At 42.7% G+C, this 13,795-nt stretch overlaps 1 protein-coding gene across 2 annotated transcripts in view; it reads left to right on the top strand.

Annotated features, from left to right (window-relative positions):
• The window catches only part of SMAP1 (small ArfGAP 1), a 1,420,305-nt gene that overhangs the window by 1,340,003 nt on the left and 66,507 nt on the right, over positions 1 to 13,795 (top strand). For both annotated transcript variants that reach the window (XM_069606218.1, XM_069606219.1), the window contains one exon: positions 1,614 to 1,942. In XM_069606218.1, the coding sequence (XP_069462319.1) occupies positions 1,614 to 1,942 (329 nt within the window). The remainder of the gene's footprint in view (positions 1 to 1,613; positions 1,943 to 13,795) is intronic.

The following is a 13,795-nucleotide window of genomic DNA, read 5'->3' on the forward strand; positions in this document are numbered from 1 at the left end:
TCTGTGGTTGACACCCAACCACACTGAGATGAAGGAGATAGAACGAGGCATAACCAATACACCCTGAAAAGAAACAAAAGAATGTGTGCCAACGCTGGGGAGGACCCAACGCTTCCTTATAAAAACCAAGAAAAAGGACCAATGAAAGACATTCTGTTCTTCGGAGCCCGGGAAGTTGGAACCGAGATGGAGAAAGCTGTAAAAGGATGAAGAGCAGTCTATTGTCGGCAAGACACTCGGGACCTGGAGAAGAAAGAAACACTGAGGAGACAGGAGCTTGACTTGGGTGCCCAAAGAAGACCTGGAGACGGTGGTGTGACCCAGAGAGGGTGAACCATGTGGTCCTCTAACGATGCAAAGACCATACCAGGACAGGCTCTGCTGTGCCGCAAGCTGAAGGAGGAAGGAACGGAAGCCCATGCAGGTTGTGTCAGTCAGACAAACCTGACCCTGTGAGAAGAACCGGTGACACCAGCCTGGTACAAGAGGGGTAGCAGGAGCTGTGGGAGACCCTGGCAGCGAAAGAGGTGAGAAGCTAATGAAGCGTACCAAGGGACCAACCATACCTGTCCTTCTATAAGTGAAGGTTGGCAAGCTAGTGAAGATTACCAACGAACCCCTCACACTCGTACCAGTATAGGGCAAGATTAGAAAGAGAGGGGGAAAACACCAAGAAATGGTTATACTTGGTTAAAGCTAAAGAAAAGTTAGAGGGAAAGAAAGGAGTGGAAAGGGGATAATCGTCCCTGTATAACAGGACTATTTGTGAAACTAAACAGGCCAGGGAAGGACCCTGGTCATACCAGAAGCTGGGAAACAACACAGAGACATTGCTAGACTTGGTGGAAAGGAAAGCCCAGAGTTTTTGGTCATCATAACAAAGAACTGTACCAATAGTAGAAAATGGGACGCCCTAGAGTGTGAAGAGCCTCTTTGAAGAACTAAATGAACGTATTCAGAATATCGCCAGAAGCTATCCCAAAAGAGACCTGCTGAGGCTATAGTCATTCTCATGGACCCCCTGTTTCTCCTACTCCTTATTCTGACCTACCAGAGTCTACACTTGAGGTTCAGTTTTCACATACATTATTAAAACAGTTTACATTTCCATATTGATGATTGTAAAATAAAACCATACCCCAAGTTAATTTGCATTCGATCTAAAAAAGGGAAATCTGGTCAATTAAGTTTCCCTTAGATGAACAAGCTACTTAAATGTGATTCTTTTAATGATGGATATTCCTTATTGTAACAGGTTTGCCATCACTTGGCTCCTCTTTCAAGGCCCTTTTAAAATTCCTGAAATATTTTAGTAATATTTTCCTTGTGGTCCTGATTTGTCTGTTTTGTCTATTCCCTGTGTTCTCACAATGGGAAAATTAGGTGCAACTTACTTAAGCGACACAGTAAAGTAGTTCCTTGATAGAAGTAGATTTTTTGCAATGTTATAAATATGTTCACAATTCTCCAAGGAATGTTAGAATTTTCTGTAATAATCATATCTTTTAAGAAAAATCTTTATTCTGAAGCGATTCTTTGGTAATATTTTGCTGTAATGTGGTGTTTTCACAGATCTTACAAGAGAACATGTTATCTTTTTCCATTAAATGCAGGTATGTTCATGGGACCATCCAGTATTCCATTTCCTACACAACCTGCAACAAATTTCCAGGGATTTCCCGCTATCGGGGTGCCTATGCCTACAGCAACTGGAATGATGGGAAATATGATGGGCCAGTCGATGGCTGGCATGGGACAGAGTGCTGGCATGATGGTGGGCATGGGAGTCCCAAATGGATTTGTGGGCAGTGCACAAACTGGAGTTATGGGTCTTACTCCTAACATGATTGGCCCCCAAGCAGGAATGGCAGGAAGTATGGTTGTCCCTCAAAATAAGTATGGCATGCAGCAAAGTCAACAAGCAACGTGGGGCGTTCCTCAGGTAAAACCCATTTAAAGTCTGGCAACTGGGCAGTAGTTGCAAAAGTGTAATGTTCTATTTTATGCAAAATTTGGGTTGACTTTCAGTAATCATGCTGTGCAACCAGGGCATTCTGTGTGATGACGAACTCCTAATTCTGATGGTTGATTACTATGTCAAAATCATTTGGAAATCTAAACAGAAAAGTATTTGTTTAGGGCTTATGAGACTAGGGTTGAGGGTGTATGACTGTATTAGGCCTTCTGTTAATAGCAGAATCTGAAGTGGCGTGGCCACTGGGTTGTGTATGTTTAAAATTTGATTGTGACACCTCTCTTAGTAAGACCCTTTATATTCAGGGGGGGACCCATGTTTGTGTAACCATGTATTTCATGTCGGGCTTTTCTTATGGCACGGACAGCGCCTGCCCCAAAAGTACAGGAACCCTCTTAACAGAAAGCATGCATTACAGCAAGAGTATCTCAAACACAGGGTGCTGCACACAAAACAATATATGTGAGGTCGGTTTAGACTTGATTACCGAAAGCATGTGATGGGTTTGTGGTTGTGACATGTAATCGTTACAGCACTAACATGCTGTCCAGTTGGTTATACCTACATAATTGCTCCTACTTACAGATTGAGGCACATAACGATAGAGATTTGCCTAGAATCACACAATTGTTTGCTGTAGTACCAAATGTGTGGTATAGAGAGGAGGAAATGGTTAAATTATTGCTTTACTTTGAGGCACCACCGAGCAGGAGAGGAGGATGGAGGTTGTTCCTGCTGGGGGCACATATGGGATGATAATACAATCACACTTGCAGGAGAGGCCATGGAGAGCAGTCAATACTAGTCAACCGCCTAGTCAGGAACCAAAGTCAGGAAGGCCTACTTATTCACAAAGTAGATACTGACAGGTAAATAAGCATAGCAGTAGCAGTAGCATTGAGTTGGCTCTCCGATCCAGGATAGTCACACACAGGACTAATCCCACAGTAAAGAAAAGGCAGAAGCTGGACCAGGGCTCAGTGTAGGCTAAATGGCCTGACAGGTTTATCCTGTAGCTAAACAAAAGAGGCCATAGCTCCATGACATTGCAAGGTGGGAGACTAGGCTACAATGGGAGGGTGAATAGGAGTGATCTGTCTGCCAGCTATACCTCACGGGATGATGCTCTACTCCCTCATGCTGCCCTCATCAAAAAAAGAAGTAATCTACCTCCCGGCCTGGCCCATTTCTCAGCATCCCTCACACCCCTCACCTTATCCTTTCCCTGTGACACCTTCACTCAGTTCCCCATGGCTCACTACCTTTGGGCCCTCTTTGAGAGCATCTTAAAACGTTATCAGTTTGTCATCTCTACCTCCACGGGTAGTCTTAAACTACTGAATAACCATTGCCCATCTAACAATCCATTCCACTGAGACTCTTACCTCCTACCCTGATATATTCTACCTCCAACCATTGACTCCACATAGTATAGCTATCTTTGTGTTATCTCTCCCTCTTTACACTCATCCTGTTTCCTACAAATCCATCCATGGCTTGACACCCTGCTACGTCCCTGCCTCTATTTCCCAAGTATTTGCCCCTCACGCTCTACGATCTGCAGCTATCATCAACCTCTCCTTCCCCTGCCTTCTACTTCACACTTCTAGATCTTACTGACTTGCTCCACACCACTGGAAACGCTACCACCTGTCATTAAAGCAATCCAAAAAGTACCTGACCAGCAACTTCTCTCCCTTAAAGGAGAAACCCCTTCTCCTTAGTTTCTTCCTCCTGTACCTGCACCCTTCTGTACCTCTTCTCTATACCATCATCGCCCAGTACATCACCCAGTTTCTGTTCAATTATACTTCACCCTGAACCCTCCCCCAGGACTGCACTGTGCCCATTTGTGCTCTGTTCGGAGTTGGGTTTTTTAAGTCTATTTCATGAATTCAAACAAATACAAAATACAAATGAGGGTGGCATGGGTGAAAGTCATTGGCCCACATTACTTGTGGCAGGAATTTAAGGGACTTAATATTTCTTAATTAGCAATGAATTTCACATTGTCCTTTGCCTCCATTTTGATATAGTTGCTCACTAAGTACAATTTGAGACGTGACCTCTTTCTTGTTCAATGTCTTCACCACAAAGTCTAGCTTCTAGATGTCTATCATTGCTTTCCCGATTGGTCTCAATTAAAATCACTAGCATATGTTTCTTCCTCCAAGGCTCCGTCTACATGTTTAATGGATCCGGTACAGGTTGAAATGCCAGTCCCTCAATGCATTTGCTTCATATATGGAACAATTGGTTTGAAGATAAATCACAAATGAGCAGTATCTGTGTGGCCCAGATGCACTTTGACTTAGAATAAAAGATTGAAAAAACATAGACTTTAGCACTGGTTAAAACAGTGCTTCATGCTAGTATTGTTGTGAGCCGACAACACAAAACAGTAGAACATAGAAACATAGTGATGGGAGTTAAAGACTTTTAAGAGTGAGTAATTCAATATAGCCATGATTCTACCCACTTGATATCATCTAAATTGACTTTTCCTACACTTAATCTGTGTGAAGCCTGATCCCGTTCTCTTGAAGGTACAATTGAAGGAGGAGCTAGTTAGAAGCCAACTCTAGTTTTGGCCTAACAGCCTAATAAATCTTTGGCCCAGCCTTCTTCAGGGCAGTGTATTTATCCAATAGGGTGTGATCAATTTATTACACTTGAAATGCTGATGGCATTGCTGTCCGTGCAAGAATATAATCAGGAGTATAATATTAGCTGAATTAAATCTTGTGTAGGCTCCTTCCAGTGCATGGTTTCATCCCTCACTAAAAGGGATTAAACCATGCACTGGAAGCAGCCTATGCATGTCGGAGGGGCAGCCGATAGGCACAGTAAACTTAAAAGAGTGCTTCTATGGGAATCCGAGGGCTTCAGGTACCTCTGTCCTGATTTAATTCAGCTAATTACTTTGGGTTCGCAATTATATTTATATATAAACTTGAGTTTGCTTCTAACTAGTACCTCCTTCAATTGTGCCAAGTAAGTAAACAACTTACAAATTGCATGAGTTGTTTCACACAAGAAAACTGTTCCTGTTTTTAAATGTGTCTATTTCTGTGTGGATGTATAGGACTGCATCACCATGTGTACAATAGGTTGTTGGATTATAGTTAGAATAGTACTTCATATCAATATATTTTGTTATAACCAGCATTTTCATAGTCTATTTAACACACAAAATGGTTGATTCTTACGATTTTTGTTATCTCAAACCTGATGTCATTACATGTTGTACAATAAATTAATCACGTTTTCCTTCATCTTCAACTTCTCTGTTTAAATGTTTGTTTGTACTATCTGAGGATCTCTTCAATTGTTATGTTCAATTCCCACAGGATCCTCTGGGTTCCTCGTTTGGGATTCCCTCATGCTTTTGTTGCATAATGATTCAGGGCTGTACTGTAAGTACTGTGACAATGAAGATTACATTAGGTAAAATAAATTGAGCTTTTATATGGTGCTTTATGTTGGAGACCAGCCTCTAAACGCCTGACACTCCCGGGCCACGTAATTAAAACATTACCCTTGTCACTCCTACTTTGCCTCATTCCTCGCAGTAATGAGTACATTCTGAATAAAATTATCTTGTTGGAGACAAAAAAGGCAACCACAATTAATTGCAACACCTTGTCGTTTTAATTGTAGTTGAGAGGGAACCTGTTCATTGGTCCGGCACCAAATGTAAACCAATAGAGCCCTTCATTACATTCTGTAGAGAACAGCTCCTTAATCTGGTAATGGGAAATAGATGGGCATAGGGATGCAAAAGTGGCAACCCTAGAACTGTCCAGCAGTAGAACACCCAAGCCTATTGCCTACAGTGCTAATACACATTTGATGAAACTCTCTTGAATCAATTATTGGCAACTATGCCCCCAGATCTCATAAATCATGACACTCTAAGAGCTGAATCTATCTGCTAAGATATGAACTCCTTGACAACCACCACCAAAGGCCATAAACGGGTGCTCGCATTTGCCATCCATTTTTGTTGTTTAGAAATAGCACAATACAACTCATTTTACATCAACGCAATGCAATGCAACCTCCTCCTTAGAGTGGAAAGGACATACAACCAGAAGGACTACCTCCTGGTGCAAATGAAACAATTAACACATTTTGGGCAAATAATTGGGGCCACTGCACACCACCAATGCCTCGTGAAAATGTGTGAAGGAGGGTGACATACCCATGCCCCAACATCACAGACCTTTCTCATTGCTCTGTTGCCACCAAAAACAGGATTGTGTACGACAACAATTTGCTCAGGTTCTGTTATTGTTGCAAAGGGAGGACTATGCAAAAAACGTTCAACAGCAAATTTAAATCCTAAAGGGGGTGGAGCTTGCATGGGTTTTCAAAAGAAGAAAACCCATGAAAAACCTAGATACTCCTATGCCCTCTCCTCGATACTGTATGAGGGAGTGCCTGCAAGGGAACCGAACTGGAGGCTTTTGCACTGCAAAATATGCACTTGCACTTTACATTTTCCATTAGGCGGGTATAGCCATGGAGGAAGGCGTGATGATGCATGCTAACGCCACCTTGGTCCCTTTTTCTGTGCAACGGGAATGGACACCTGCACCGCATCCGTGAATGTTTTGAGACACACTTCACCCAAAAACACCTCAAACGGCACATATCAGGTACATCAGGCTTCAGTAGGTGCGCCTCATGTGAGAGTGCCTTTCTGGCCTCGGACCCTCACACACTCTGGAATATTTGGCGGCTGAGTACTGGCGTTATTTGTGCGTGGCCTGTGACGCCTTAACCCAGTGGTCCCCGGCATAGGCCTGTGCAGTATAGGGACATTTTTTCCAGGTGACACCCAGGGCATCAAAAGAGATTTGTGCATCGGAAAGCAAATACCAATGAAGTACTCCACCTTTTCTCAGAAAGGAGACTCCTTTTTGGGGATTCCTTCATCTGGAAGGTGTTGTAAGGTCCCTAATACCAGTGCCAGACTCCGCCTCAAGGCTCAAAAGGCTTCTAGTGCTTGTGTTTAGGGGTCCCTCGACTCTACCGGGTGTGATACAGAGGGCTGAAAAGCTCTTCTTCCAGACATTGTTCAAGGGGTCTTCGGGTCCTGCCATCAGGCCTTGGCCTGAAGGGTGGCCTTTACGCAGAAGAACTACCAGTACAGATCCTGAGGGCAACAAGTCTCCTTGAGATAGATCTGAAGTCCCATAGAGAACCGGACACTGGCCTGTCAATCTGGACCTCCTCTTGGACATTTTCCTGCACACCCCATCTCACTCCACCAGTGTGAGCACCATAATAATGCAACAAGAAGAAAAGGGTCAGCTGTGAGATCAACCTTATTAGACAAAACTCCACCTTCAGTAGACTCCTCGCCTTCTGAAAGGGCCCTGGGGCATGCTTCAAGAGCCCACACACATGCAACAATGGATAGAACTATATTGAGGCAGGAACTCAAGATCAGGGTGGAACGTTCAGCAGGAGATGTTTCCTTGTACTCTTCATACCCAACGTCTTCTAGTACAGTGAGATAGTTTGACCCGTGGGTGCAACAACCTAGACAAGCCCCCTGCGTACCTGTAACTGTAACTGGACAATGACATAAGCACATTGTTTGTCAGTGCAAAGTTCCCCTGGCTTGTGAGGGTAGCTTTTTTATTTGAGAGGTTCTTGAACCTCATGAAGTTACCACAGATGTTAGATATTCTTAAGGTCCTAATTAAGAAAGACATGCCTCAAGATCAGCCGAGACCGCCAGTACCACAACCTCCAGCACCAGTTCTACATCTTCGGCCTCTGCCTCATTCTTCCAAAGAAGGTTCCACTGATAGTACGAGTGGGGAACCTGCCTACTTATAGAGGCAGGGACAACCAAGTGCCCTTGCATGCTCCAAAAGGCCCAGGTACGAGAACTATCAATTCCAATCACGGAAAGCAAGTCATAGGGCACAGATCAGGAAGATGAAGAAGCAGACTTTCCCTCTACCCCCAAGGCCTTTCATGAGAGTTAAAGGCTTGGCGGAATAGCCAGAGTCTAAAGTCCTGCAGAAGTGTTAGCACTTCAATCTGAAAACAAGTTTGCTGTACCTATGCAAAAGGATATGCTGATGGTAGCTAATAAGCTGTGGGCAAAACCTCACTTGTGCCCCTCAGTCAGCAAAAAGCTAGATGCACGATATAGGCAACATGCTTCGGAGGGTCCTCTACTAACATTTCATCTCAACTTCATTCTTCTGTTGTCGCCTATACACCGCTATATGCCAAACATATTGCAGCTGGATCGTTCACTGCCTCATCAACATCTGCAACAATTCTATCAAAAGAAGACAAGCAACTAGAGGCCTTTGGAAAATAGGTGCATGCGAACACATCGTTAACACTTACATCAGGCAAATGTGGGTGCATTGCTAGCTGCTGCAAATCAGCAATTATGGGGAGAGATCTCAGATTTTGCTCAGGATCTGCCCACGACGAAACAGGCAGCTTTTAAGTCTGCTCTAGTGGAAGCAAAGCTGGTTGCTCAATATCTTAGAATCCTCGGTAGGACATATTGATACGGCCAGCAGAGGCATGTGCATTGGGGTGAACATGAGCAGGTCCATGTTGACGCATGTCACTAACTTTGAGTGATGTGCAAGACCAGATACTAAACCTTTCGTTTGAAGGTGGTGAGCTTTTCCTTTCATCCACTCATACAGCGTTAACCAACAGGTGAAACAAACAGACAACCACACATAAAGGGTTTTATTCACCCCCCTCCTCTTCCTCTGAACCCAAGAAGCAGTGATATCTGCGTCCGGGTCCATTAGTCTCCAGTGAGGGGCAACACAGGATCGAACCACGAGTCTGCCCTTAGAAACCTCTGGGTATTAAGCGCGTTATGAATAACCAATCATAATATCACTGAAACAGGATCTCCACCTGGTGGAGAGAGGAGGAGAACTTGAAGAGTGGAGCTCCATTGCATGCAATTCCCCACACTATATTGATGACTACAGACTCATAGAATGGCTAGGGCGCAACGCTGGGAATTCATACAGCACAAGGCCTGTGGACTGCCATGGACAGACAAAGGCATATAAACTACCTAGAGTTAAATTCCATATTTCTAGCATTTAAGTCCTTTGTTCCCTTGCTACAGAAGTCGTTAGTAGTTAAACGACAGTACAACAGCAATGTTGTATCTCGACAAATAAGGGGGCTCCAGATCCCCAGACTTGTGCAATTTGACCCTCCAGATTTGTGAATGGGCAGTACAACAGAACATATACCCGAGAGCAGCCCATCTACTGGGGCAGGACAACACAGAGGTGGACCAACTCAGCAGAGTCAGTGCAGGCTTGTATGAATGGGAGATCTCAGGAAAGCTGTTCAGTTTCTGGGGGTCCCCAGTGATAGATATGTTTGCAATGAGCACCAACTCCAAATGTAGGAAATGCGCCTCTTGGGACGGCCGGGGAGGGATCTCGGAAGGTCATGCTATCAGAAATAAGGTTTTATGCTTTTCCGCCAACACTGCTAATCCTAAGAGTGCTGAGCAAATTAAGAATGTTCAAGAATTGGAGCACCTCGGTTGCCATCTAGAGCGTGGTTTTCCGGTATGATTTGGATGAAATGCCAGCGCCCTCTGGAATTGGATATATCCAAGATAATGGTATCTCAACACGGAGGGGAGGTGGGGGGTCAGTGCTTCATCTGTTGCCACTTTATCGCTAGTGGCTTGGTTCTTGAAAAACGAACATTGGGACCTCTTATACTTTCTGGAATTTGAGCATAATTCAAAGGGTTAGGAAAGACTACCCATACCCAATATAAGAGCAAGTGGACCAGGCTTTGCTACTGGGCTGATCAGGAAAGATTTGGTCTTTTTTCTTGCACGTTGAATAATGTCCTCTCATTTTCTACTTACTTAGCCTGCTCAGTCATGCAGGTAGATATTTGTAGGACGTACCCAGAAGCCGTGGGAGCATATAGGAATTCAGACCAAATGGTTTTTTCCTCTGCAAACCCAGTGGCCAAAAGACAGCTAGAGGGTCTTTCGAGATTGTTATATTGGGCAGAAGACCACGGCTCACATGTGATCTTTATGTAGTGTTGGTGGCTCTATCACATAGATCCTACGGTCTGCGTGGATATCAAAATGTTTGCATTAAAGACAGCCTTACTGGTGTCAGCGAAAAGGATTAGTGAACTGCATGCTCCAAGAAGGGAAAGTGACGTGTCGAACCACTTACCCCAACCTGCTTTGGAAAATGAAATCATTAAGCAGAAAAGAAGCTGTTTGATCAGGGTGGGAAATGTACACCCCTGAATAATTTAGTAGATATAGTGTGTAGTTGAATGATTGAGGAATGAAACATGTCGGGATGTGTGAATTGTTAGAGTAAATGGATGATTGAGTAAAAACACTGGAATTAACGTAAATGAGGGACTGTTCTGTGTTTTCTTCATGTTTGCGGATGAGCAGTATAACAGATTACATGAATTATGTTTGAGAAGTAAAAATCAATTAGCAATACACAGTTTCCACGGACTGAGAGGACTCTTTGTTTAACAGTGGTTGTGTTCTATTCTTTTGAACAATTGGTATTTTTCTTTATGAATATGTCATTGTTAGAATAAATAAATGTATATCTTTTGTATAAAAACATTAAGGATCTAGTAAAAGTCCTTTTTTGTATGAGGAATGATAATTGGAAGTGAATGTCAGGGAATAACCAATAGTAGATCTATGAGCCAGACGGTGGAAGCGTGAAAAGACAAGGGACCTTCTAAACAAAGTTTATGTACCATGTCGTTTTAGGCTGAAGAGGGCTGCTTAGAGAGGTCCATAAAAATATAAACACTAGTCTCCCTAGTGTGTGTCTGCATCGTAACTTTCTACAACATTTCATAGAGACATAGGAATCCGTCCTTTTTACCAAAAGTAGCATTGGATTTTCATATTAAGCAGGAAATAAATATCTTGCATATCTGTTAACAGGCTATTCTTAAAAGTGACGATTAAGGAAACCCTCAGCTTAACTTGTCTGCTTTGATGTTGATTATTCCCTACATGTGACTGGCTGAGATAGTCAGCAAGTTTTCTCTGCCCATTCCATCAGTTGTTTCAAGAGGACTGACAGCGAGTTCACTCTTAGCTGTGCTTGTCTGTTTATTAATGCCAGGGGCATACTGTTGTCCAGGCTTATAAAGTTTGGACATCTCAAACGTTCTAGGACTAATGATCTTTAGCCCAGTTCCACTGCTTTGATTTCTTTCCACTCAGAAGACTCATGGAGAACCTACATGGTCCATTGACCCTGGACTTAATATGTCGCGGTGCAACTTCCAAACATATCGCACTGACATCAGTTGTTGGAACTGCATTTGGTTGTGGATTAATTCAGATGCTTTTCTCTAAATGTCCCAGTGAAAGCCACCAATTATTTAGCTGGTTTAGCTGTGCCCTCATGGGCAGTCAGATTTCCTAAAACAACGCTTGTGGATACCAGTGAGGTCATATATGACCAGGAAGTCTCTTGGCATCTCACTGCCCAGGATCGTTAACCATGCTCTCATTGGAGCTTTTATGTTTGGAAAGTAAGTCAGTTCTGTATTTTCATCACTCTTTTGAGGCTGTAATACTGCTCCTATGCATGCAATGAATATTGCCGCTATTAAGACTAAATCCTGACACTGACACTGGACCATATTGGATTTTGGTATACTGATCAGAAACCGCAGGTCTTTCAGAAGTTGATAGGTCTGATTGATTTTAGACAGCCATCTGAGGCTGGGATAGGCTTGGATTGCTACCTGATGTAAGCCTCCTAATGCTGGTGCAGCCAACCTTTTGAAGACTTGTTGGGCAGAAATGATTACCCATAATAATCCAAGCATTAAGTGCACAGGCCCTTGAAGAGGGATAGCAATAATACCAAAGACACGACTTGAAAAAAGTGTAGTAGCCTGGGAAGTATAACTCTTTCCGATATTGTCCCACTGGTAAGTTGTCAAATATTACTGGTAAGGGGCCAGGTAGTGGATATAACACTGATATGGACCAAAAAATCGAAAGAATGGAGACCATGCCCTACTGTTCAGTCGTCTGTAACACAATGGTCTTTTTTACAATACCAACCAGTTTGGATCGAAAGAGCAGATCTCACTTGAAGCTTTTGTTGTGTTTGCCACTTCGAACATTTAGTTATCCATCATAAAAAATGTGATGCCTCCCAATCAGTGATTTTATCACAAGGACCCTAATGCAGAAAGAGAGCTATCAAAGCCTTAGTGAGCACGAACAAAACAACATTTCCAAGCAGATGCCTCCTCCTGAGCTTCTCGAATGCATTCCACCAGAAGGTCAATGGTCGTAACTCTGATTTATTAGCAGTGTAAGCAGATCCACAAGATCTTGTAGGTAGGGTGATAGTGACTGAAAGTGCCTTAGAAAAGCTAGATGAGAAGGTTTTGCACACATTTATTGAAGATGTACTCTTATTGTGTTTGTGCATTCATTAATGAAAGACTACATAGTAAATGGGTTTTTATGAACTGAGCCGTTTGAGATTAACCTGTCAGCTCTTGTAACATCCTGTACTTTGATGCAATTTGTCAACATCAAAACAGATAAGGGCTGTGTGGCACCAGTATAACAAGTGAAGCGTTATGAACAAGTTACAGCATCTGTTTAATTTAATTGCCTTGTACTTCTGCTATGAACATAACCATTCAGCGATTGTCTGGGAGCACTTTGGCATGTAGAAATCCTCTATTGACTATGTTAAGTTTTGAGATCCGAATTGATTGTTGTATTTTGCAAGTACTTTGGTCCATATTGTGTGAAAATAGCCTTATAGTTAGCTAGGCTTACTTCTTGATCAATATTATTCTGTCTGGGAACTAGAAATATGATGCTGTTATCCTTCTCTGGAAGGTTTCCAGATCTGGTGTCTGAGGAAGCTTTATTCGTAAAAATACTGGCGATTGGGTTGGTCTGTTCCTTTTTTTTTCGTGTGTAAGTGAGGCGTATGGTCAGGGGTGAAACTGGCTTTCTATTATGAGTTATTTCAACAGAAGATTTTCAAAAGCGGAATGGACTGCATTTCTGAGATGAGAGCATCTTTGAGCCCAGTAAAGAACTGTGTTTTTGAAGTGCTTAGAGTATGTAATTTCCTGAGGAGCAATGTTGCCTCTAAGCTGAGCGAATGTGCACTTGCCCGCTTCCTTCTGGGCGCTGCTCATAAGATTTTTATCAGCACACACATCAAGACAATTCCAACTTTCCCAAGAACTAATAAGGCACAAGATGCAGCAGTTAGCTGACATTTGATTTCTCGCTGATCAACATATTCGGGGATGCAGTTCTTCAGATGCAATTATCATGACACACATATGAGAGGCATGTTCTCCTGGCCCTTGAATCACTTAAAGTGGCACATGGAATCCTTTATGAATGTTTTATGACACGTTCCTTTTGAATTTGTTGCCAGCTACATCAGTTATGATATAAGCAATATTTTTATATACACAAGTATTTTTCCCAATGGCATAAAACACTTTCTGCATTGTCGCTCAGTAGTGCAAACAAATGAATAGCCATAACTAAACCTATTGTTTATACTCTGCATACAATGCTTTTTTGGTGCTTACACACATTTTTCTCTGCACAGGAACACGTTTGCTGGGCACTGTGGCAAATCTTGAAGCCTGTTGTTTTTTTAACCTACATCTTTGGAAAAATTACTGTAAAATGTACCATTTACCCTCATTTATAAAGAATTACTGTGGTTCGGAAGGGGAAATTACCTTCAAAACTCTATTCGGAGATGATAATTCACT

This window comes from Ambystoma mexicanum, chromosome 4p (genome assembly GCF_040938575.1).
Source record: "Ambystoma mexicanum isolate Mex_15411 chromosome 4p, UKY_AmexF1_1, whole genome shotgun sequence".
Lineage (NCBI taxonomy): Eukaryota > Metazoa > Chordata > Amphibia > Caudata > Ambystomatidae > Ambystoma > Ambystoma mexicanum.